The sequence below is a fragment of the Sinohyriopsis cumingii genome, chromosome 15 (genome assembly GCF_028554795.1).
Source record: "Sinohyriopsis cumingii isolate HCF-2022 chromosome 15, ASM2855479v2, whole genome shotgun sequence".
NCBI lineage: Eukaryota > Metazoa > Mollusca > Bivalvia > Unionida > Unionidae > Sinohyriopsis > Sinohyriopsis cumingii.
Genome location: NC_142975.1, coordinates 43,015,136 through 43,029,790, shown reverse-complemented (window position 1 = coordinate 43,029,790; position 14,655 = coordinate 43,015,136). Strand labels below are relative to the sequence as shown.

General features: G+C 34.7%; 1 protein-coding gene across 1 annotated transcript; it reads right to left on the bottom strand.

Moving 5' to 3' along the window:
• Positions 1 to 11,582: 11,582 nt before the first annotated feature.
• Positions 11,583 to 13,309, bottom strand: LOC149781701 (uncharacterized). The gene has a single exon (XM_089935788.1). It carries the CDS (start codon positions 13,163 to 13,165, stop codon positions 11,615 to 11,617), a length of 1,551 nt encoding a protein of 516 aa, XP_089791914.1. The 5' UTR covers positions 13,166 to 13,309; the 3' UTR covers positions 11,583 to 11,614.
• Between the last annotated feature and the right edge of the window lie 1,346 nt (positions 13,310 to 14,655).

The window sequence follows — 14,655 nt, the reverse complement described above, 5'->3', positions numbered from 1 at the left end:
CTGGGACACATGCTAGCAGCTGTATGGTTGTTTGCATTTGAAATTCCCAATACTGATCAAGCAGAAAAAGAGAAGAAACCCCCAAAAAATATTGTTTAGAAATATCTTTTAAAAATATCCAAATGATTCTTAAAAATCTAGTCCGCATTTGTTAGAAAGAGATTGAATCTTCACTTTGTTTTTAATATAAGCTTAAATTATCAGCTTTTCGTCCAATGCATCAATAATTTCTTGTATGGTAAATTATAAAAATAGACAGTTTGAAAGTATTGTAAATTAATGAGATTTCTAAAGATAATTCAATGTATTTTAGTAGTGTTGTTTTTTGCAGTTTGCCGTGAAATGTTCTCTGATGTAGAGTTCATTATGTATGGTGTATGAAGAAAGGGCCACTTACTGGTCGAAAACATATGTTCCATTAGAGAAGTAAGGAAAAACCCACTTGCCTATATCTGCAGTTCAAATTAATTCATATATCCTCTACAACATTTTTGAAATCTTAAAATCTAAAGACTAAACCACCATCTCAGCAATGCAGACAGACTGATTACACAAATGCACAGTATATATAATAGACCTAGATGCGGTCACGTACGTCACATGAGGGATTTTCAGGTGTTTTGTACAATATATTTCATAAAACGCCAAATGCCTATTTCATATTTTTTAAAGTATAGGTTACAAAAATCGAAAAGAATGTGTAACTATAAAGGGGGTAAGCAATAAATACAAAACCATACAGGTGTTTTGTTCCGAATGGGGAAAGAACTGTAGGAACATATGTTTCGACCTGACGGCCTCGACATATTTACAAGCCGCTTCAAACTCGTTCTTTCCGTAGACTCGGAACAATAACACATATGCAGTTTTGTCTATATATTTCTGTTCCTTTAATCACATGTTTGACACGTGTCAGGTATACCAACGCAGTGGCTGAATGGAACAGTGTGAATAATGTTAGAGTTAAAATCATTTTTTTTGCAAAAATTACGGTTTTATAAAAAAAAGAACAAAAATACATAATGTTTTAGTTATTTGCTAGCGTATGTAGATGTGTAAAGTATTTATTCCTTTGTAAGGCTGCTAATCATCCTACGATTTTCAGGATCCCTCTCGTTTACTGTCTCATCTTGACGTAAATTTCTCAGGTTCACTAAAATTGTTCTCGTTTTTGAGTAAGAGTGCTTCATGTTTACTGTCTTGTCCCTATTACCAACAGTGTAGCTCGTAAATTGTTGGCTTCATTATCAAGACTTTTTATTTTTATCTACAGGCTCTCGAATGTCAGCACGATGTCTTCAATAGCGTCAACTATAGCATGAGCTTAATCATCCCACTATGGTTACAGGTTTTAGATTGCAATTTATAAAAACGTTACATACAGCAAATTCATGTCATATAAGCTTTTGGCCATTTAATTTTCGGCATAGGGTAAGGACCGTGATTTTCTTTTGAGCTGACATATTTTCTTTTCTTTTTCAGAAGATAATTAATACTTTTTGCTCCAAATAATATCATGGATATGCGTATGTGTTGTTTTGCTATAACTCAGAGCAAAACGTTTTCCTACTGTTGACAGATATAAATGGAACACATAAGTGACAGGTCCCTGCCAAAGGACATTGAATTGTTGGTACCTAATACAATTGCGGTAGAAAGTGACACGTATTGGTACGTTCAGAAATATTTTTCGAGGTAGTATGAAAATTTATTTTTGCCAAATTTCCTCCCCATTGGGTCCGCGGCCACCCGTGCTCGCCTCTAACCCCCCATGACAAGCTATCCCCGACCACGCAGCCCATAACGTTTTGGTTACATTTTATGCCGAGGGATTGGTAGTGGTATAGACACCCACGTGACGCGAGTGTGTCAATCATGGGGGTTAGAGTCCGTTTCCCCATAGGATATTGAATAAGGTCAAACAGCCCACTTCCATACTACTGTGCTAGTCTGCAGCCATTGTGGAAAGGGAAAATCTCTGCAGAGACATCTTGGCTAGCAAAGGTTCCGATGTGATAAACCTATCTACACCTTGGCATATCGAGCAGATATTTCTGTACTTCGGGTCTCTGAATTTCATTACATGCGGCGGCAAGCCACCGCATCCAATCAAAATTAAGTTGTTAAAATTTGAACACTGTTCCTACACGATCGGACCAAGAGGAGCACACAACTTGAATGGACTGATAAACAAGCAATTTTCCTGTGCCTTTCTGCGTTTGCACATATACCTTTCATTCAAAAACACCTATAATGGCTTTTTTCTAGTACATGGTCATACTTTCGATGTTTAACTTCCAAGGTATCCTTTTCAGGTCAACTCTCCCCACCATTTTCGGCCGATGCGCAATGCACAACTCTATCGGTAACTTCGCATAACGTACCAAGGGAGGCAACTCATGAAATGCAATAGATGTCGCTAGGACAAAGCACCAGTATATTTGTAGATAGCATTATCATGTCGGAGCCTTGGCTAGACAAGATGCTGCTGAGAGAACGAGTGATCCACGGTAGCGATCGATATAAACAAGCTGCTAATCCTACTATATTAGTTTGCAGTGTATTGATTTTTTTTTCTTCACAGTTCGGTATATTATAATTTTAAGTCGGTGAAAAAGAAAAAATATAGCCAAATTGTGAATACATTTTGTATTCAATGCTAGGAGTGGCTTAATATAGAACATGTTGAGCTACAGACAGGGAATTGATTGCCAAAGCATTACGAATGAGTTTATTGACGTATCTAGCAATGACATAATCCTGATAAAAAGATTGGAAGATGAGAGATATAGCAGAAAAACTTAAATCGCTGTATACATGCGTTTGAATGGTACCTGGACGTTTCGCCCCATGGACATTTCGGCCCAAGACATTTCGCCCCACTTCAATGGACATTTCACCCCACTTCAATGGACATTTCGCCCCACATGGTACATGGACGTTTCGCCCCATGGACGTTTCGGCCATAATCTGTTTGAATGTGTCATACAGATTCATGAAAGAAGCCGAAACAATGTTGTACAAATTATCCAAAACAAAGCCAGAGTATACTAAAGAGCTGGCACATTTGGCAGTGACATTAGAAATGGAACGATATAAACTTGGGTAGATTTACGAACGAAATAAAATAATATCGTGCATGAAATAATATATCCTTAAAAGAATCATGATAACTCACCCACTGCGTCTGAAGCAAGTGATGTTTTTGATGTGGTCAGTCTCGAAGATGTTTCAAAACCGGCTAATTAAACAGACACTTTAGGATCATAAGTATACCAATGACGTCCTAACTCAATTGATTTTACATAGCACATTACCGCACCACAACAAAGAAGCAGCGCAAGTATCTAATGAAAATTTTAGACGTTCTTTTTAGTGACAAAGTGGATGAAATTCAACATTAATCGGTACTTGCGACGATCACCAGCCACAATTTATGTTGCTATTATACTCGATGACGACTCTTTTACGCTTGTTGAGGCGGACCCGTTTCTGAAAAATATTCTGCTTACCACCAAAGAGTTTTTCTGTGGTTACACTGATATAGACGTGGTCAATTATTTGGCAAGGATTGATTTACAGCTTCGTGTTTTCCATGGAGAGTACGAGTGGGAATGCCGCTAACAAAAACTGAGGCCACCCTCCAATTGGTAGTAGGGGATGGTGTCATCATTGTCTACTTTCTATTTTTGCTGCATTCTGTGTTTTATTCACTGTATTCTTCATAATATCAAGAGGAGATCAATCCACATGACTAAGAAATCAGACTGGGCTTTTGCTGAAATTGGAGGATGTAATCTACATTGGACTGGGGACTAGGGCCGGGAAAAGTGAAAGCAACATCATAATAACACAACGTGGTTAAGGAAACTAATTTTACAACAGCAAAATTAGACATTTGCTCAAAAAACTAAACAACATCATTTTTAACTTGCTAAAAAAATGTAACTTTACTCAACAGGTTTAGCAGGGCTTTAAATAGTTGAAACGTGGAAGCATACAACTCAAACTGAAACCAGAAATAAAGTTGTGTTTTAAAAAAGTTGGGGATATATTAACTCCAATCATAGAGCAATAGATCTGTCTCTGTTTGATGCAGGCAAGGAAAATAACTATCAAAAGTAGAGATCAATCTCCCTGAGTCACCTGACAAAATTATCCTGAATCTAAAGTCTGTAAAAGAGAATTTTCCAAATACAAAGTAATCTCTGCTAAAGACCAACTTCATAACTTTACCAAGAAAATATTTGAAATCAAGCAATTCAAGATAACCCTGCAGTTTATAAATGGGAAGACACTATGACTGAGGATAAAGAGAATATGTTTTACAAGCAAGAGTTAACATTATAAAAATGAATGACAGAAAAAGTTAAACAGATTCCAATGACAAAGAGAAGGAATGTAAAAAGTATTAATTACATGAAAAGGATATGATGGATCATTCAACAACTTGGAAACAGCTCAACACATTATTCAATTAAATTAAATGTCATGTCAATGAACACACTTCTCTGGATAAGAAGTACAATATATAAACAGCAAGAATAAAAATAATGACAACTTAAACAGCTGTATAAATAGATTTCAGGAAGCTTCCAACATGGTGGATCATGGCATTCTTTGGAATAGACTAAAAATATTCCAGTATGATAACAGCACAACTAAATGGTTTACTTCATATAGAAATGAGAATAGTGTGTTTATACAAATGGTGTTCTTTCTGTACCTAGAACAATTAGATATTGAGTCTCACAAGGTTTAAATCTAGGTCCTATACTATTTATATTATTTATTAATGACCTACCATTTTTACTGGGGGACTCAATTTCATCCACACATCTCAATGTTGTTGTTGTTGTAGGGTTTAACGCCATTTTTCAGCACACGATATGCTATACATGGTGGCCAGTAACCCCGGAAAGAACCACCGACCCACGAGAAGCTACTGGCAAGCTTTTTCACATACCCACAGTGGCTGAATCAAAGACTCGAACCCACGCAGACAGAGGTGAGATAACAGTGATCCGTAACAGACAGCGCTTTAGACCACTCGGCCACTCCTCAAAGCAGATGACACAACATTATTAGACATTCAAAACACAAAGTATGAACTGGAGATTTCTTTACAAACTGGACAAATGGTGCACAAGCAATGACATGGTAGTTAATACTGGTAGTATAAGATTATTATTTGTCTTAACACATCAAAAGAAACCAAACCTATCTTGATAATGATGAACTATTGTATGTCTAATATAGAAAGAGAAAAATGTGCAAATGGTCTGTCATGACAGAGTACTTGGTGTTTTGTTGATAATAATCTGTCATGGACTGAACAAATAAAATATATCAATAAAAATTAAAGTTTATGGCTTCGCAGCTGGATAAGACATTTTCTCCCAGAAAGACATAGGAAACTATTTTATAGCAGTTATATACAAAACTATTTAGATTACTGTACTACAGTATGGTGTAATTCAAATGATACAACCCTATTTATGGTAAATTATTGTACTACAATATGATGTAATTTGATACAACCCTATTTAGATTACTGGACTACAATATGGGGTAATTCAAAGGATACAACCTTATTTATATTACTGTACTACAATGTAGGGTAATTCAACTGATACAACCCTATTTAGATCACTACTACAATATGGTGTAATTCAAATGATACAACCCTATTTAGATTACTAAAACATGGGATAATTTAAATGATACAGCCATATTTAGATTACTGTATTACAATAGGATGTAATTTAAATGATACAACCTATTTAGATTACTGTACTACAATATGGGGTAATTCAAATCATAAAAGTATAGCAAAACTAGCACCTCTTGAAAAAAGAGCATTTGGGCTAATATTAATAAAAACAGACAACAGGGAAAAATTAGCTGGGAAGTTAAAAAACACTCCCTTTTTAACAGCTGAATCTATTTAAGAAAAGCTAAATTAATGTACAAGATATGCAATAACAGCGCTCCTGTATATTTACAGCCACTATTTATTTACAGGCTACCTGGTAACATTTCACACCTGAGATCCATGTCTTCAAAACAGTACAAAATTCCCAAACCAATGTGGTTATGGTTTACACATGAAGTGTAGTGACTGTCCTCATACTTACAGCATTGTACTTGTAGTTTACACATGAAGTATAGTCATTGTCCTCATACATACAGCATTGTGGTTATGGTTTACACATGAAGTTAAGTGAAGTGTAGTGACTGTCCTCATACATACAGCATTGTGCTTATGGTTTACACATGAAGTTAAGTGATTGTCCTCATATATAAAGCAATATACTTATGATTTATACATGAAGTGTAGTGACTGTCCTCATACATACAGCATTGTGCTTATGGTTTACACATGAAGTTAAGTGAAGTGTAGTGACTGTCCTCATAGATACAGCATTGTACTTATGGTTAACACATTAAGTGTATTCATTTGTCCTCGTACATACAGCATTGTGTTTATGGTTTACACATGAAGTGTAGCATGGTTATGTAACTGTTGTAGCTTGGTCACTTTTATCAAATACTGATAAAAATTATGAGACACGTTGTTCTTTTTTTTTCTTCACTATATATGTATTTTCTGAAAGACACATCTTCTGTTCACTTCAAAACTGCCATGGATGCCTGCTAAATTAACACTCAAGCTAAGGAATCTTTAATTGTGATCCAGTACTACCAAAAGCATGTTGGATTTTTTCTTATTAAATGAAGCATTCTATCTCTCTCAGGGTTTCCAGAAATTTCCTAATCTGGATTTTCTGGACTTCCTGAAAGTTTAGTGGTGTTATTCTTTTCATTTGCTTCAGTGTTCACAGATTAGTATGCTCTCTGTTGCCAGGGTGATGACCAGGCAGTGATAAGGATTTTTGAGAATCGTATATAATTCATCATCTCTTATGACTGCATTCACTGTAGAGATTAAAATTCACTGTAGAGATTAAAAAATTTAGGCAAGTCCAAAAGTATTTCATATTGGGAAGACCATGTGTGGGGTAAAAGGGTGATAACTGTTAATTTCCTAATTGGCTCTTAAAAGCACAACGTGAAGTACATTATCTATCCTTTATTCAGAATTCAAAAGCAACTAAGCTTACACACAAAATTTTCTTGACGAGGACAAACTTTAGTTGGCACACATACACATAAATCATTGTATATAACCACTTTTTTAATTAGCATGCATTCACACAAATCAGTGTATATAACCACATTAGATATAAGCAATACAAAAACGCTAGCATATAATGTATCAAAATTTCTAATACTTGAAAAGTAATTATCAAATAATCATGGCATCTTGAGTTGGATAAAACATTTACTACATGGCTGGTGTAGTGTTATATTTCACATTTTAACCTGTCCTCATTTCATGAGAACCTAGCTTATACAATTTTGTGAGGGATCTTATTTTCTCTTTTATCCAATTAATGTTAGATCTTGCACAATGGACAGATGGAATGGGTGGTCATAAAGCAAATTTTCAGCAGTCTTAACTAATCTCCTCAGGGATGCATTGGTTGAGACATAAAGAGACAAATAATGTTTAAAAAAACCAAAGTCCCTTAAAGGTACTGGCTCTCTACTGGGTGAAAATTGTTTTTAGGAATTCAAGATGAGACCCTTTCTTCCTTTTAACTACTGAGCACTGAAACCATCTGATATACTTCAGCGATAACATTTTCAAATTAGCTGCTTTGGTGGATATAATGGGGGTCAGAATGGACACCATTTTCATTTAAGAGGAAGTAGACATCACTGCAAGTCTTTTTAGTGAAAACTCTGCATCATAATTATCACCCATTCAGGGGAAGAAGTGAAAACATGATTTTCATGACAGCCATATTAGATGTAAGATTGGCACTATTTTCATTTAGGACCAACTAGGTATCATAAGAAGTCAACAGGTTAAAACCCCATGTTGATGTAGCCATCCCTATGGGAAGAGTAGAGATAACAATATTTTCAAGATAGTCCAGGGTGGTCATACTGAGGATAGGTAATTTTCATTTAGAAGGGTGGTCATACTGAGGATAGGTCATTTTCATTTAGAACCAACTAGACACCATGTGAACTCTACAGATGAAAATCCCTTGTCAACATAACTTTCTATTTAAGAAGAGCAGCATTACAGCCATATACTGGACTTCAGATCAGCACCATTTTAATTTAGGATCAATAAAACAGTTCAAGAAGTCTTTTAAGTGAAAAACCCATGCTCATATGACCATCCATTCAGGAGAAAAGATTTTCATGCTGGCCTCTCTAGCAGCCATAATAGACAACAGATCAGCATCATTTTCATTTAGGATTAATTAGACATTATAAGAAGTCTTCCAGCCAAAACAACATGTCCAATATACCATTCCAATCAGGAGGAGTGGTGATAACAATACCTTCAAGATGGCCACTATGGCAGCCATAGACTCAGATCAGCACCATTTTCATGATGAATTATGATTTAATTCCTTTCTTACTCAAAATTAACCACTACACCCTTTTAATGCAAGAGGTACAAACTATTTATTTCCCTTTATTAACGAAGTAGTAAAACAATGTTTTATTAAAAAACTTGCACTTTAGTACATGTGCTTTACTTTCCCGAATAATCCCAGAAACAAAATAAGGAGATTTTCTTTTCCTATGTTAATACCCAATATATTTCATCATGTGATACCAAAAACATGATATTTTAATGAGTGGTGAAGAATATCAGAGATGGTTTCTTTTTATTATTTACCAAACTTGCTCCAGAATAAAAGTTTAGATAATAAAAATCGCTCTTCGGCACAACATACTCATCCCACCCCTTTTTGTAAGTTCACTACACTTTCATAGAATGATCACATAAATATACATGATTTAGGAAGGTGGTAGGATTGTGATGATCTAACTGTATCAATAAATTACAGGTCCAATTCAGCAATGCATCACAATGAGTTTGTAATTTGTTGCCAAGGAAGAAAGGGGGAAATAACTTCAGGAAGAAATGGAGAAATAACTACAGAGAGACATGTATGGCATCTTAGCCAAAGTTTTCTTTATCAGATTAATTTCCATGTCTGAAATGTAAGGCAGTTTCTATTTATTTGTACTAGCTCAGAAAGTACTCATTTTTGTTGCTGCAGGTACAACTTCTGTTGGCACATACAATCAAGAGTTGCATTGTATGACTGGAAATCTTATATTTTCACACCTGAAAATATAAGGATATATTTTTCACGTGTGGAAATATAAGGATATATTTTTGATATGTTAAAATAAAAGAATGAAAAATATGAAACTCATCTTGCCAATACGTCTCTATAATTCACACTAAGTATATAATAATTAATTATTAGTATTATCTCTAAAGATTTTTATTATGACATTTTTATAACATGTAATGAATGAAGTCTATTAAATTTAATAATCTTTCACATACAGGTTGAAATTTTCCTAAATGATTTCATACTTATTTTTTATCTTCACAAAGGAGCATTTGAAGACTAATTTAATTCTGATTCCAACCTTTTTTTCTTTGGCATCATCCTGTGTTTGAATAGAGTATAATCTAAACATAATAAATCACCAACCGATCAGTCAAAACAAAGGACAGGTCTCAGGTGAATGGCACTTTGAAGATCACAGTTTCTAAAGCAACAGAATAAAAAACAAAATGTCATTATTGTCTGCAACCCTCCTTATAAAAAATCAACAACTGAAACATTTCACAGGAATTTCCTTAATTTCGGCATGGAGTTTAAATCCACTGCAGTATTAATAAATAAGCTGTACATCAGGAACATATGTACTTTTTTTCCTCATCCTGAGCAGTAAAATATTTTTCTTCAAAACTTTAGGTTCTTTGTATTCTGAATAACTGTTAGCAGTGATGCCTGTTAAATGCATATTTTTCTGCAATGGAAATGCATTTTTTTCCTCTATCAAGCGCATTGCACCTTTATTCACAGTAAAATTAGTTACGTTTATCACTGGCTACCTTGCGCTCACTGTCACAATTATATGGCATATCCACCAAGTCAACAAGATGCATGATTTTATCACCTAGGCCAAATAAAAATCTTTTTCCTAATCAATATTACTTCATGCTTGGATAAAGCTGTAAGGGAGCAAACTGTGGAGAATAGAAGAATTTCCCACTTGGTCATGCTAAATATTAAACGGCATCTATAAATCTACTGCAGCAACTGAAAGAATTACATGTACAAGTTCATATCTGTGTTGATGTAATAGACATATAATAAGTAATAATGAAATAACAGGTATGGTCCGCTGAATGTATAAAGTGCCACAAACACTTAAACCAGGGGATATTAGAGTCCAATTTTTTGGAAAGCAGGTGAAAACACTGGAAATGTACACTTTCTGTGTACACTCCTGTATCATTTAATTAAATGATAATGGATGAATATCTTTGTTAGTTACACGATGGTCAACTAAACAGAAGTCTGTAGTACTTGAACAGTTTGATGAAAGGTGATTATATGCTGTTTGTAGATTCTAAGTCTAAGGTCTAGCTATGGTTTTTAACTCATTCGGCCCCAGCACTGTCATCAGGATCTCTGCTGCTATGCCCCAGAAGCACTAAGCTGTGTCTAGCTGCTTGTGCCCCAGAGTTTTTACCAGTTTGAAAAATTTTGAAAACATCATGCACATGCAACCACTCTTACCTTAATTTCTCTTATATCCAATAAGAAACCACAAAATTTTCACCAATTATTCCAAATGAATTTGTCTACACAGTGATGTATTTCTTTTCCTATTTGTCCAAGTCTTTCACAACTTATTAATATACTATTTACAAAATTATGTGCAACGTTTGTCGGCAAGAACTCTATCATTATCGCTGTCAGCATCCTCATCTTCTGATGATTCAATCTCAGAAACTTCTATACATGTCCAAATCTAAATCTCGCAAAATATCCAACTGCCAAACATATATTTCCTCAGCTTGCTCAATATTTTTTAGATCAAACCCGAGAAACTCCTCATTTTTGTACTCATCAAATATCACTCTTACGCTCCCCATCATATGATTTTTCCTGAATAGAACACGTGTAGTGAAACTGCTCTCAGACAGTAACCATTGGCTTCTGAACAATTCAAATTTCCACAAATGAAAATAAAATCATTTCTGATTGGTTTAATAGTTGTTTAGTTCTTTGAAAAAAACCATTTGTAACCAATCAGATGTTGTATCTAACACACATTCATCACAACTGGAGACTGGATTGGCCACTGAATAAAGTAAACAAACCATGACTACAGGCGGGATCGGCCACTGAATGCAGAAACCAGATCATGCCTACAGACGGGATCAGGGCCGAATGAGTTAAAATTCATTTTTACTCTTTGTAAAATAAATTTTAAAAACGTGGTTAGAGCAAATACATAAATGAAAAACTTAAGCTCATGTGCAAAATGACATCAGCATGAAAAGGAAAGTAATTCTAAGGATGGGACACATAATAAGATAAAAAGATTTAGATATGAAATGTCTTGGGCATAAGCTGGATTCAGTATGAAATGTTCAGCAATAATGTTTAGTCAAGAGTTGTCAGTAGCATGTTACACAGTCAGATGTCTAGTTAGCAAATTTTGCACTTATTTCATGTTTCCTTACGTGCTTTGTTAAATGAGACGATTTCCTGAATTTTATCCCACACATTTCACATTTGAGTTGTTTGTCACTAGTGCATATCCTTAAATGTTTTGTCAAATTTGAGGTTTTCTCAATAATTTTCCCTAGTTTCATATCAGAATGGTATGTCATGTTAGCACTATGTTTTCCCATATGTCTTAGGAAATTTGAATCCACAGTAAATAATTTACCACATATTTCACATTTGTATGGCTTGACATCACATCTGAATGACTTGTCACCTGAATGTATTTTCATGTGCATTGTCAAATTGGCAGTCTGGCTAAATGATCGCCCACATATTTCACATAAATAAGGCTTGTCACCAGTATGTGTCCTCGTGTGTATTGTTAAATTAGAAGTGTGACTAAATGATTTTCCACAAATTTCACATTTGTATGGTTTGATACCTGTATGTATTCTCATATGTATTGTCAAATTAGCGGCCTGGCTAAATGCTTTTGCACATATTTCACATTTGTATGGTTTGTCACCAGTATGTGTCCTTAAGTGTATAGTTAAATTGCAGGTCTGACTAAATGATTTCCCGCAAATTTTACATTTGTATGGTTTTTCAAATTTTAATGGTTTATCGCCAGTATGTTTTCTCATATGCATTGTCAAATGAGATAATTGGCTAAATGACTTTCCACATAAGTCACATTTGTATGGTTTGTCTCCAGTATGTGTTCTCCTGTGAGTTGTTAAGTTAGATGTCTGGCTAAAAGATTTCCCACAAATTTCACATTTGAACGGTTTGTCACCAGTATGTATCATCATGTGTTTTGTCAAAGCAGACGTCTGATCAAATGATTTCCTACATATTTCACACTTGAATGGTTTGTCACCTGTGTGAATCCTTGAATGTACTGTCAAACTAAAACTTTGGGTAAACAATTTTCCACACAATTCACATTTGTATGGTTTAGCACCAGTGTGTGTCCTAGAGTGTCTCGTCAAATCGGAGGATGTGATGAACGTTTTTTCACAGACTTCACATTTGAAAGGTTTATAACCAGAATGTATCCTGGAGTGTGTTGCAAAATTTGAAGTCTTACTAAAGAATTTTCCACATATTTCACACTGATAGGGTTTGACACCGGTATGTACCCTCCTGTGTGTTGTCAGAGAAGAAGGCTGGCTAAACGACCTTCCACAGATTTCACATTTGTACGGTTTCTCGCCAGTGTGTATCCGAATGTGTCTTGTCAAGTTTGATGGTTGGTTAAACAATTTCCCGCAAATGTCACATTTAAATGGTTTCTCACCAGAGTGTATCATCATGTGGTTTTTCATAAACGAGTGTCCGCTGAACGATTTACCACAAATTTCGCATGTGTAAGGTTTTTCACCCGTGTGGATCTTCATGTGTCTCTTAACGTGAGAGTTAGAACTAAAAACCTTATTACAAACTTCACATTTGTACGTCTCTTTACCGTGTTCATTTGTGGGCGCTTCCACATTAAAATCACAGGAGTAAGATTCATCGCCCATTTTATGGCTGTGTAACGTTTGTTTTATGTACTGCTTGTAATTTCTTTTTTCAATATATACTTCTCGTCATTTATCCCTTTGGTTGTATTTTTTTTCTCTTCTCTCCAAACGGTAAATATTTCTTTTGCTGGTAATTGAATTCGCTGGTAGTGAAGTGCCCCGGATGTAATGAAGTACCCGGATGATCCGATGATCATAGATCATCGCATTGTAAATTTGTTACAGCCACATTAGATTATATCGCAATTCATTTGCTAGTGGTTTTAACGTCTCTCAATTCATGTTGTTTACTTTTGGACATATTTTCCCCTCCATTTTTGGCTGTATTTAAGGTATCGGACATCATTACTGACCAAAATTACGGACTGATTCGAACCAAATGCTGAACTGATTCCGACCATTTGAGCTATTAAGTTTCGTAAGGAATTTAAATGTCGCAGTAGCATTTGCTTAAAATAAGATATTTCTCATTGTTTTCCAGGTACTTTGAGCAGTTCCAATATACATTTAAGGTATAAAAATAAAACAAAACTAAACAGAAACAAAAACAAACCCATGTTGTACGCGTGACAATGGGGTTGTCATATATAATAAGATGAAATAACATAAGACCGTTTATATTGCATTGACAATTTATTGGTGAAATATTTTTAAAGGAGCTGATTTTTCTTTGTACAAAATTTAAGTAGATTTTTTTATTATTCAGAAATAATAAAATTACTAATACTGAATTTTTTCTCTCTCGTGAAATCAGGGTTCATTCAATACCTTTTTTGTCTCTGCATATTAGGCAGATTATGTTAATGATTCTCTTAGTTTCTTTTAGAAATTTGATTTATCCTGTACATTGTAATATAGACTATTAGTGCTAATTAACACATTTACACTAAAAAATAAACTGTGGTCCTGTCAAATTTAGGATTTAATTCGGTGCAATATCATACGCCTATTCGGTGATAATCTTGTTTCCCTCCTAAGTATTATAATTAAAAAAAATGATAGCGTAACAAAATTAATGATGGTAACTCTGTTGAAAGATGAAACATATTTTACGAATCTTATGTATGTATGTATGTATGTATGCAGGGCCGTAGAGAGCGATCACGGGCCCTGGGGTAAGAAACACCAGGGCCTCTTCGAGTTCTTGTTCAAACAAAATGTTTCTTTTATAAAATTAAAAATATATATTCCAGGTTGCCCCCCCCCTTTGTCGGCCCTATGTGTGTGTACGTGAGTGCGGGTGTGTGTGTGTGTGCGTGCTTCTACAGCTTTTTGGCGAATATTGTTTTATTTTAAAGAAACCTTATATACCTGGAGAATGAGCACCGTAAGTGAGTTTCGTTAGCCGAATATATGATGCATTATTTAACTGTATGTATATGATACTGTACAAGAGGAAATATAAAATTAAATAACATATTATTATATACAATAATTTTAGTTATATTATATAGCAATTAAGAATCTTAACATGGTCCATAAATGCGGCA

Bases quoted from the DNA above. Each gene is read 5' to 3' on its own strand.
- LOC149781701 (XM_089935788.1), bottom strand. From the start codon at position 13,165: ATGGGCGATGAATCTTACTCCTGTGATTTTAATGTGGAAGCGCCCACA.